Source organism: Oreochromis niloticus, linkage group LG10 (genome assembly GCF_001858045.2).
Source record: "Oreochromis niloticus isolate F11D_XX linkage group LG10, O_niloticus_UMD_NMBU, whole genome shotgun sequence".
In the NCBI taxonomy this organism is placed as follows: Eukaryota; Metazoa; Chordata; class Actinopteri; order Cichliformes; family Cichlidae; genus Oreochromis; species Oreochromis niloticus.
The window spans coordinates 24568778-24580531 of NC_031975.2; the positions used below are offsets into that span (position 1 = coordinate 24568778).

At 39.2% G+C, this 11754-nt stretch overlaps 1 protein-coding gene across 1 annotated transcript; it reads right to left on the bottom strand.

The window, feature by feature from the left end:
• Window positions 1-1559: 1559 nt before the first annotated feature.
• On the bottom strand, window positions 1560-7545 carry orai2 (ORAI calcium release-activated calcium modulator 2). Its single transcript, XM_003453724.5, has 3 exons — window positions 7209-7545; window positions 5357-5592; window positions 1560-4424 (listed from the first exon to the last, which is right to left on the bottom strand). The coding sequence occupies exons 2-3, from the start codon at window positions 5585-5587 to the stop codon at window positions 3855-3857; spliced, it is 801 nt and encodes a 266-aa protein (XP_003453772.1). The 5' UTR covers window positions 5588-5592; window positions 7209-7545; the 3' UTR covers window positions 1560-3854.
• Window positions 7546-11754: the final 4209 nt, after the last annotated feature.

Here is an 11754-nt window from a genome sequence, read left to right on the forward strand (position 1 = left end):
TTCGACAGCAGTAGTCTCAAGATGTTTTTACTATTAGCATGTAGCACTGTAGGAATGCTTCACAAAACAACACAGTGTGACCTGTTACCTCAATAACACCACCTCACATTACAAGACTGTTTTTTTTTTGAAGAACGTTTAGACATTTCAGGCCTCAGTCTCATCCTGAGAAGATTATCAGAAAGCAACATTAAGAATGTGTTTTCACTTTTATCGTGTCACATTGTGGCAATGTTTTATATGAGAACATGTTATGACCTGCCGTTCAAAAACATTCTCTGAAATATTCCAGTTGGAACTTTTTGTCCTAGTTAAAAGTTGTAGGTTCACAAAGACGACATTATTTGAAAAGATAAGCACTCTTATTTGATTAAAAGAGATTATAGAATGGCCTTTTATGGAACATTGATACAAGGTAATATTGGAAAAACATTTTCAGTGCACATTTGTGAAAATGTTTTCAGGATGTTTTTTGATGGAATGCTTTTTCAAGTGTAGCTGTTTCACTTGGCTCTCATTCGTGTTTGATATTTCCAATTTCACATAGTGGTCCCAGTGTGAAGGTTCTACATTCTAACCTCCTCTCCAGGCTTCCTCTCCAGTCCAAAGACGTGCATGTTAAATTAACTGGCGATTCTAAATAGGTGTGAATGATCACCCTGTTACAGGGTAGCCCACTTCAAACCCTAATTCAGCTGGGATATGATACAGCACCTTAAACAAATCAATTTTAAAAATCTGACACTAAAGATGTTTAAAGAACAAAAAAGGACCTATCTGGTACAAAATAAACATTTGTTAAATTATTACTTAAATTATTACTAATTTAGTATATAGTAATATTCATAGACAGTATGAGTAGTATATCTTACTTTAAATATTTCACTTTAGTTAGTGTTAAATTGTTGCATATAATAAATTCTATTTTATTTACAGAGTGCCTGTGGTAAGGTAAATGCCCATAAAATAATTGCTAATAATCAGTATGGGGGGGCAGTATGTGTGTATGTTATCCAATCATATTTATTTGAGTTGCTTTGTAAAGTTCAACTAAAGGCTAAAATGCAAATATTTTTCAATACAAAGATAATTAATTTTAAAGTACAAATGACAATCTAAAAAATGGTAATAGAAGTTGGGACAGGAGCAACAGGACTGGAAAAGTTTGATTTTATTTATCTTTTTCTCAAGTACCATTTCCTCCCGTGGCCATTAGTCGAGCCATGTTACGTCCCTCTGCAGCCCCTAATCATCTTAATGTGTTCAGCTGGTGCTAATTGGCCACACCTAGTCAGGTGTGGATAAAACCATACCTGAGGCAAGCTTCCGGGGAGCTCATTTGCTTTTGCCTTGGTGGCACCAGCCATTTTAGCCAACCTGGTATTCCATTTTAAGATAAAACCTCTTCTCACCTACACCCTGCTATTCGTTTCCTTTTTTATGTTGCGGCTTTTGAGCCGGGTCGTAACAAGCCACACGAGGTCAGTTCATTTCATTAGACAGAGTGAAGATAAATCATTATTTTTCACAGTGCCTAAAAATGGACGTGAACATAAAAGACACAGAGAACTTTTTATTTTTATTTTTGGTAGCCTTCAGGGTGTTAATTACATCTTACAGCACAGGTCTCCATGTCCTCTGCAGTATCCATTAAAGAAGCAACAAACACAACACAATGGAGGACATTCTTTGATAAGAAACCGATACTTACTTACTGTACAATTAAACTACAAGTGCACTTTTTTTCTGTTCTGAAAAGAAAGAAATGAGACATAACTGAGCAACACTTTGGTCAGTCATCATATTTGGAATGTTGTTTTGAACATTTTTCTTTTTTCAAACATCGTCATTCACCGTGCGGATTTCCGTTCATGGAACCCGCACTTAACTGAAAACTTTAAAAAAAACCTGTAAACTGTAAACACCATATATCATGCTCGTTACATGCACTTTGTGACTGTTCATACGTGACTCTTCCTCCAAACGTTTGGGACGACACCCAACTCACATTTTAGCTTCACCACATTTCCAACAAAAGATGTGCTTGTGTTATGACCTTTAGCAAAACGGCGTTTCATAAAAGGCAATAATTCTGTAAGGCAGAACTATATTTGGACAGTAACACATTCATATTTAAGCAATTTGTGCATCATCAGTATATACAGAATAGACACGTTTGACATCTTTTACACAGGATCCAAGGTCTTAACAGACAGTAAAAGCTATTTGAGTAAAAAGGAAAAAAAAAAAGGTTTGAGGCATTAGTGAGATTTTGGCTGTAAAAACACTAGAATGCAGCTTTTGTTTAAGACATACCAACAATAGATACTTAGTTTAACAATTCCCCTCCAGTCAGAACAGAGACACCGCACAGCTGCTTGCAGTTTGCTGTATAGCCCACTGGAGGGGCACGTTGAAGGTGAGCAATAAGGCCACCACATAATGCATGAGGTCTGGGGTTCAGTAGCATTTCATCAAACCTAAATCAAGTATTGACTTTGTTATACAAATCCAAATCTTTGAGTCTCTCACAGAATCCATCTGACAATAACACACAACTCGCATTTTGTTGGCAGTTTGCCTTTCATTATAGAGTTAAGCATGTAGGTGCAAAAAGCTGCATCTTTCTGTATCAGGATGGCTGTGGCTCAGAAGGTAGAGCAGGTTCTCTAATGATTAGAAAGTTGGTGGTTTGATTCCCAGCTCCTCCAGACTGTGTCTAAGTAGCACTGGGTAAGAAATAGCTTCCAGTGCATACATGTTACTCAGAAAGTGCTTTGTGGGTGAATGTGGCTTGTATGGGTGTTCAGATATAAGTACTGTACAAATATTAAACCTTAACTTGGTACAACTAATTAAAAAAAAGTAAACTGACCAATTCCATGATTGACATCAAAGACCTTCTAGAAATCCCCCTCTAAAGTAGAATATTTCCACTCTGGGCTGTGACTCAGTCCCCTTTCAGACACACACTCTTTAACTTGAATCTGATGGCACCTAAACGTGTCATTTTCAAGTGAAGTAGAACCTTGGTCAATCTGATAACCGCGTCACAGGATTACGAGCATCTCTTGCATCTTTGTGATTAGCTCGGCTTATTAGACTAATATCACGTACACAACGACTAATATAATGACCCCTGTGTGGCATCTGTGTGGGAGGGATGGTACAGATGCATAAAGAAACATGTTTTCAGTAACAACAGTAGGAAAAGCTGAACATTTAAAAGTATTGTTACACTTTGCATGACAAATACTGCACGCTATGGCTCTCTCTGTCACAGTTATGCCTAAATAAAGCTGAGCATAGAGACCAGTTTTCAGAGAACACAATAATCAAACAAAAGCCACATTACATTATGGCAAATTACTTAAGGCAACATGATAAACAAAGCTTAATCAAAACAATTTTTTGAGAATTATTGGTTACTTTTATGCCATTAAGTGAGGACTAAGAGATTCCAAAAAGAGTCATTCTCAGACTGAACAAACATTGCAACAATGGAATCATCACCAGCTCCCAACCCTAACAAGAAAACAGAGATATAGCAAGAATGGCACACAGAACTTAATAGCCCTTTTTTTCTGTAAACCTTTTAACTTGACCTTTCGTCAGCACAGATTAAAGATTGAAAGCACAGAAAAAAAATCACTGCACAAATCCTACAATACAAGTTCACCATAAGAATAAATTAGCAGTCTGGGACACATTGGTTGTCGGCGCTGCAACACTTTAAAGCTCACTGCTGACATGTCCAAGGTATTAAAAGTGACCAGAATACATTTTAGAAAAGGGAGAGAGGGTTTGATAAATATATGAGACAAAGTGAAGTCATTAAAGCTGCCGTCATGTCTTCAGACATTCTGGAGTCCTCTCTCATGGCCGTCCAGCTGCACCTTAATCTTGTGCAGTTCTTCGATCTCCTGGTGGTGGCGCTCCGTCTTGTGGCGAACCAGAGAGCGATAGAAGTGAATGGTGAACACCACAAAAATCACCCCCACCGGGACCATGATGATGGTGGAGGCCAGCGCAGCCTGCCAGCCGGGGTTCGGCTGCGAGGGAGTGGTGGTTTCCAGAGGGGTGGCCAATGTGGTAGTCGGCTTTTTGATCTTGCCAGATTCTACAGGCAAGAACTTGATCCAGCAGAGGAGCACCACTTCTGCTAAAAACAACAGGATCCCCAAGGCCGTGGAGAAGCCCCAGGCCAGCTCGATGTAGTAGTGCATGCGTTCGTGAGGCGACTCACTGACGGAGTTGAGGTTGTGGATGTTGCTGACAGCTTCCACGTTGGGAAGAATGCAGGTGCTGATCAGCAGAGCGAAGAGGTGCACTGCCACCAGGATGGTGGTGCACACACTGAAGGCAATGAGAAGCAGACGAGGGTAACTGAAATGAACTTCCAGCTGCACCTCAACCATGGCCACCTGAGACATTTAAACAGAGACATGAATATCCAAATTACTCTACATCCATAAGTACATCAAAGCACACCAACACAATGCAAACTATACTATGCCAAAAATTTCAGGCATTTTCTAACCCTTCTGTATGAGGTCCCCTTAACTGTGTTCAGAAGTATTTAAGTCACTAAGAAAGAGCAGTTTTTTGGCAAGTCCAAGCCTTCAGAAACTTTCTGGAATGTTAACGCTCAAGTCAGATAACAACCACCATGCTTCCAGGGCTGAAAAATAAAGCCAACAAACTGCAGTTCCTCAAATGGAGGCTTGAGTTGGTCTCAGCATGAATAAATGTCCAACTCCAATGATCAGGGGTGTCAAGCATAAGGCAAGAGGGCCAAAATCGGCCCAGCAAAGACTCGGTGGCACTGGATGTGTGTGTGTATATATATATATATATATATATATATATATATGTTTATATTTATATACACTCACAGGAAATGATGCGGTTTATAAAATTTCAGTTTCTGGGTCAGTGTCAGATTCTGTTTCGAAGGCAATGTGTTTTGCTCTGACTGCCTTACTCTCCATAGCAACAGAGGCTGTGGCTTATCTTGTGAGAAGCCACAATAGCAAACATTGCCAGAACAGCTCCAAATGCTTCTTCTTGATGAGCAAAAGAATTAATTTACTATGGAGATAACAAAACAGCAACTAAGTTAACTATATAACCGTTACTTTGTGGGAAAATTGCTGTCCAAATTTGATCACAACAGAACACAAGATGTGGTTCTCTGTTAAAAACTTAATTCATCGACTTCAACGATATATTTATATTGTCAGAAAAACCACTCATCCCATTAAGAATGCAAACTGACAGGACAAACATGACATTTAAAACCACTTCCTTCCTGCAGGTTAGTGGGTAATTTTCAGATTAGACTAAACTGACTAACCATTGCAAAGCCAGACAACAGCGCAGAGGTCCTGCTGGAGGCCTTCAGCTTGGCACGGCTCAGATAGAGTTTCCTCCACGACAGTGCTTGCACCGAGTGGTGGTTGGAGCTGACCAACTCCAGGTAACTACGTCGCACCCAGTCCCTGTAGTCCATCCCGCTGTTGTCTGGGGCGTGCTCTGCGACCCCCGGGGCTGGAGAACCCATAGGCACATTCAGCTCACTGCTCATGGCACCTGGTGGATATGAAGCAGAGACAGGATCACATCAATGACCTGGTGTCTCAGATCCCATTAGAGATTAGGTTAGAGATACGAGATTAATACAGGTGGCATGTTTAAACAATAATAACATAAAAGGCTTTTTTTTTTTTAATTTAAATCTCCTGCAAGAGCCCTTTGACATGTACCACTTTTATGCAAAAAAATGAAGCCACTTCAGCGTGATTCTTAGCTCTAAATATAGTCACAGCTCTTAACTGCTATTCTATCACATTACCATGAACTTTATTTTAAAAGCACTTCCTCAAATTAATCACCAAATTATGATTGATTGAGAAGCAGGAGACAGTGTTAACCTTGTGAACAGCGTACTGTGGGACATTTAAAAAAAGAACAACAGTTTTTTTTAAGTGACTCATTTTGAAAACAGAAAACTTCCCTTGTGGTCACAGGAGATACGCATCAGATACAAAAATTTACATTTGGTGATGCTGTGGACAATTGTAGCTCATAAATAATCAATCTGTGACATTCATATTTTTAACCCAGGGAGCAATACCACACAATACTGCAGCATTTATAACCAAGATGGTTTACCAGCTCCTGCCCATATCTAGGTCTGTTTACATATTTTAAAAAAAAAAAAGGTACATCATGGGTCCTTCAGTTTATTAACTGCGATGTTATCATACTAACCCAATAAAGTTTATATATAAATAAATACTTGGTTGTGAATGTTTACATAAGAATGTAATCTTTGCTGTGTTTTCTCCTGACTATCAATCACAGGAGCTCACTATCCAAATACTCCCACAACTCTGTGTGTGTGTGTGTGTGTGTGTGTGTGTGTGTGTGTGAGAGAGAGAGAGGGGGGAGGGAGGGCTGTCTCAACAATGTTTTGCACCAACAACCTACTGGCAAAGAGCCAGGGGAGCTAAAGGGAGGGAACAGGAAATCACTATTGTGGAAAAAAAGACAAAGTTAACGCATGAATACAAACAGCCATGCCATAAGTAAAAACACAGGGAAAAAAGCAAAGACTTAAGCACATATCCACTGGCATATTCTAAAGTGATGCACTCAACAACAATATTCAACAAACTGCACAGCAGCAGTACGTCTGTCTCTTCACAATGTGCAAGCACAGGCTGTGCAAACACAAACCACTGAATTTTACAGCGTGCACTTTAATGCGCCAGTACTTATGATAGTTAGATATATAGATAGTGGTGCGCACTATCTCTCCCTCTCTCTCTCTATACATATATACACAGACAAGTGCAAGACGGTGGCCCCATGATTTTGCAGGGGTAACACGTTTCAGCAGATGGGTGCACCTTTAGGTCTCTATGTATATTTAGAACTCTGGTAAGTTGGCAGGATCCGTTTACAGAGTTTCGCTAACAGAAAGCTAAAATACCGCTGTTATTTCAGTCAGCGTTAAACAGTCAAAAGCCGGAAGACATAATGCTAATACCTATGCAAAAAATCTGGTGCGCAATTTAGCCTGAGTCCATCTCCACCTGATATGAGCACCATAACAAAATTCAGAAAACGCAGGTCTCTACCAGCTAGCTTATTTAGCTAGCCATTGTCAGCAAGTTCGCCTGTTCCTTAACTTTCCGTCTTACCTATCCGCCAAAGTGCCTTTGAATTACGGATGCAAACTCCGAGACAGTCCTCTCCACGTTGCCACACGACAAATGAACGCTCTCCGGTCCGCTCCGGGTGTTTTGGTCAAACAACTTCCGCTCTTGGCTTGTAGTTAATCAATAAAAGTACCCCCGTTTCACTCCTGCATCTGAACCAGGTCCTCCTACGGCACTGCTCTCCTCCATACCCCGACAACCTGCGTGACAGTTGCGCTTCAATTCCAAGTAAGTTCACCTGCCGCCTGGTTTCCTGGTTCGGATGGTGCGGTCCCAGCAGAGTGCAGAACGGAAGCTGAGTAAAACTAAACTCCTTAAAATAAAAAGCTTCCGCTTGGGCGTGTAACTTTCAAAATAAAAGCAGGTTGAAGCCTCCCGCGTGTCTCCTATAACGCAAGGAAGACTGTTCAAAAAGCCCCTTTCATTGTTAATGCATAAAATAATTCCACATAAAACACTACAAAAAATTGAATAAAGTTTAACAGTGAATCCTGTTCCCAGTAACACTGCATTATAAGCATAAATAGTTGTCTAGACTGGGTTTAGAGAAATAATGACTTGCACCATGTTTTGATTGTTTCTAGACCCAGCAATGCTTTATGTCACAATCTCTAAAGTAGGCCTCTCACTGGGTTAATAAGATACATAAATTAAATAATATTATTATACCTCTTAAAGTATGTAATAAGACCCGTAATGTTAATTTTAGTTCAAACTCAAAAGTGCAACTAACTGTAACTGGTGGGTAAGATCATCCAGGGCTATTTTGGAGGTAATATCTTCTGTAAAGCTGACAGAGTGGTTATATCCCTCACACCACTGGCACTAGCAAAATGTCAGTATGTGGAAGTGCATTTACTGCTGTCAAAACGTTTTTTTTAGATGCATCTATTTAAAGATTTTTCATCCAGGAGCCAGGCTCATGCTTGCCACTCATGTCAGTTTCAAACTGCAACATTACTGTTTTTCCTGTGGCTGAAATATTGTATTCTATATTATGAGAAATCTTGCCTTATGCACACAACTACTTACCTGCAGATCTTTTTTTTGGTTGTTTTTGAAATTATATTTTAAGAGCAACTCTTGACAAATTGTCTGTTTAATTTGCATACATGCTTTTGTTGTTGAATACCTATGTAGTTGCTGAAAGTAGTTGGTCATGCCTTTGCACCTGCTGTGAGAACTGCAAAACTCTTTACAAACAGAACAGTCACTGCTGTTTGTAAAGAGCAGTGTGTGTGCTGAAGTGGTCCCAAATATAATCAGGGAAACACTGGACTTCTATGCTCCTTTAAAAATGTTGCTCCATTCCTCAAATGATGAACTTCAGATGGAACAAAACACTACATGTCCTGAAAACTTCAAACTGCTGTAGACATATCAACAGCCCCCCTTGACATCCTTCAACAAGGCTGACTAGTGAAAATCAGATCTTAATCCACCTCGTGCCAACTCTGACTCTCAAGTATTATTGTCTTAATCTGAGTATAACTGCATCTTTAATGTCCAATTAAACCTGAATAACAGTAAAGACTTCATTTCATAATGACATGCTCGTAGCAGGTAAGTATGCACAGATAAAAGTGCTCATGTGGATTTTGGAGGATTATGTGTTCTACTGCCAAGCAAAGCTATGAAAATAACATTAAATTCCAGAACTTAAGACAGCACATGGCCTGTAAAATAAGGAATGCCAGTGTTATCCATGCAAAACCAAATGGATGCATGTGGTGGAGAGATCATAAATAGCAATAGATTTACACGTGGTCTAATCAGCAGATGGAATTAACTCATTGGGAGTAAAAGAAAAAGGAAAAACCCAACTAAATCTGGTATTATCTTAATGTAAAGAAATCTGTTAATAGGCCAATGAGAGGTAAGTGTGTCTGACTTCTGTAACATAACTGGTTCTTAATGTAGATTTACAGTACTGTGCAAAAGTCTGGTGCCCTTCTTATTTCATTATATTTTTCTAGGAAAATAGGTGCTGTAGTTAAAAAAGCATGCAAACATCAATGAAAATACAATATATGAGGACAAACATAGTTTATACAATTCTAACGAGCTTGAAAATAAATATTTGGTGTGACCACCTTTACTCATCAGCTTATCCTGAACTGGCTGTCTTAGGGAAGCTGTCCTGTACTTTCTTTAAGTAACTTCAGGAATTGTTCTCCAGGGGTCTTGAAGGAGATTCAAAGCTCTTCTTTGGATGCTGCCTGCATTTGTTCTGCTCTCTGTCAAGATGATCCCACACTGCTTCTGGGCTCTGAGGAGGCCAATCCATGGCTGATAATGTTCAATTGTGTCTTTTTTAACCAGGTAAGCGTTTACTGCATCTGCGCAGTGTGTTTTGGATTATTGCCATGTTGAAGCTGTTGCTAGTCAGATACTTTCTACATAATCTTGCAAAATTTGATGGTCCTTTTCTGTGTTCATAATTCCATCAATCTCCGACAACAATGGCTGAAATACGGCCCCAAACCATGACAGAGCCTTGTCTTATATGCATAAAGACAACTAGTGCACAAGGCAACTTGAAAAAAAAAATACAATAAAGTATGACTCCTTCGAAGAAGCAGCCAGCCCGGAAATGGGTATTATCAATTATCTTCTGTGGATTAAAACACATGGCATATGTGCTATCTATCCAAAATAAGATGTTTACTATAATGCAAAAAACCCCCAAACATTGTTACTCACTGATTTATTTTTCTTTAATACTGACTGGGGAACAGCCAAACTCCTTAGGACGGAGGTGGATTAATTCTGTTTGGGTGTTTGTGATGCTGCTTTGGTTTTGGGAAGGAACAACAGCTGGAACGGCTTCAAAGCCTGCCCACACAAGTCACAATAATAGTCTCAATAACAAGCACACAGAGAGTATTTAAAACATTTATTTGTATCATCACAGAGCACAAGTGAAAGACTGAAATCAGTGGCCAAATATGGCTGTTACAGTAGCTCATCTAGAAATCCTCATTCATTCACGATAACGTGTTGCATCTGCGACACAAAACAGGATTTCCATCTCAAGTCTCCTTTCAAAAGGCTTACAGCGTTTACAGATAGACCTTCAAAGAGAGCCACATCATACCCAAGGAGCTGTCCAACAGGTTACTGTGACAGTGGCTGCTCGCTATTGTTCCTGTGTGGAGTTTTTTTTTTTTTAGATCGGAGCAGGCAAAAGCTCCTTTTAAACTTGTATCATATTTATACAAACACTACTAATCGAGATATGTTTCACTTGCATGTACAATTTCCTAAAATCTGTTTTGGAAAAATAAAAAGTAATATAAAACATATATTTTTAAAAAATCTATTAAACACTATTATTTTCTGTGCAGTCTAAATTTTGTGGTTTTTTTAGTCTTGTAAAAAGGCCCCATTGTATATTCACAATCCAAATATCAATCCAGTCACTTACTGCAGAGCTGAGCGACAGGACAACTGTTAACACTTTTTCAAGTTAACGGGGTAGCCCAGCTAAACATTTCCATATATGAACATTTGCACCAATCAGAATTTCAATGCCTCACTGTTCTCCTGCAAGCTGGTTTTGTAAAATGAGATGGTCAGAGCTACTTAAACCTTTATCGGTCTCTTTGTAGCAGGTAACATAAAGACAGTCTGAAACAGGAAGTTTCAAACATTTAGGTGTTACCTGAAAAGATAATCCCTGCTTTAGAGTTGCTGGTTCTCCATCTGGTCAAAGCGCATACCTTAATATTCTTGAGAAGAACATTGATCTTTTTGGGGCTTTTGGGGTAGAATGCTACAATATGGTGGTGTTCTTGTAATAATTATGTATTCGTGTGGTGACGGCCCTGCATGGTCCATGTTGGGATTTAGAGATTCTTTTATTGCTGCCATATACTCTGCCTTATGATAAATGCATTAATAACATGTTCTACAGTATTATTTTATCAGTAATACTGTTTACAGGGTTCATATTGCATTGAATATGTTTGTCATCACATTCATTCTATTCACAGGTTGAGTTCATTCTATACACAATGCATAACTGTGCTTGTTTAGAGTTGATGTTCTATCCAAGAGGGTTTTAAGCTTCACTGGTGAGAGTGTCCAGGTGATACATGTTGAGGGAAGATGAGAACATAGCAGGTTAATTGCATGCATGCTTACAATACACATAAATCCAGTAGCAGGCCTGAGCGAAGGCCCAAGTGTCTTCTGCTTTTCTTTGAGACCTGCTGCAATTCTGTCTACTTAGTGATTGAGGACGAGGGTCCATTATTAGCCCTTAGAGGCCCTGAAGCTTGAAGTTATTACCTTAAAAGGAAGGTGTTATCAAAAAGAGAAGTTATATGTCTGTTCATAGTTATTAGAGATGTACAAGATGTACCCTTGTCTGTAAACAATGACTGGACATAATGTATTTTTGACCTGTATTGACGTGTATGTGGGGGTGTGATCCTCTATGCTATAAAACCAGAACTCAGTGTATTTCTGTCAGAGCAAATAAGCCATATGCTGACGGTTGTTCTCCGTTGTCAATAAACTCATC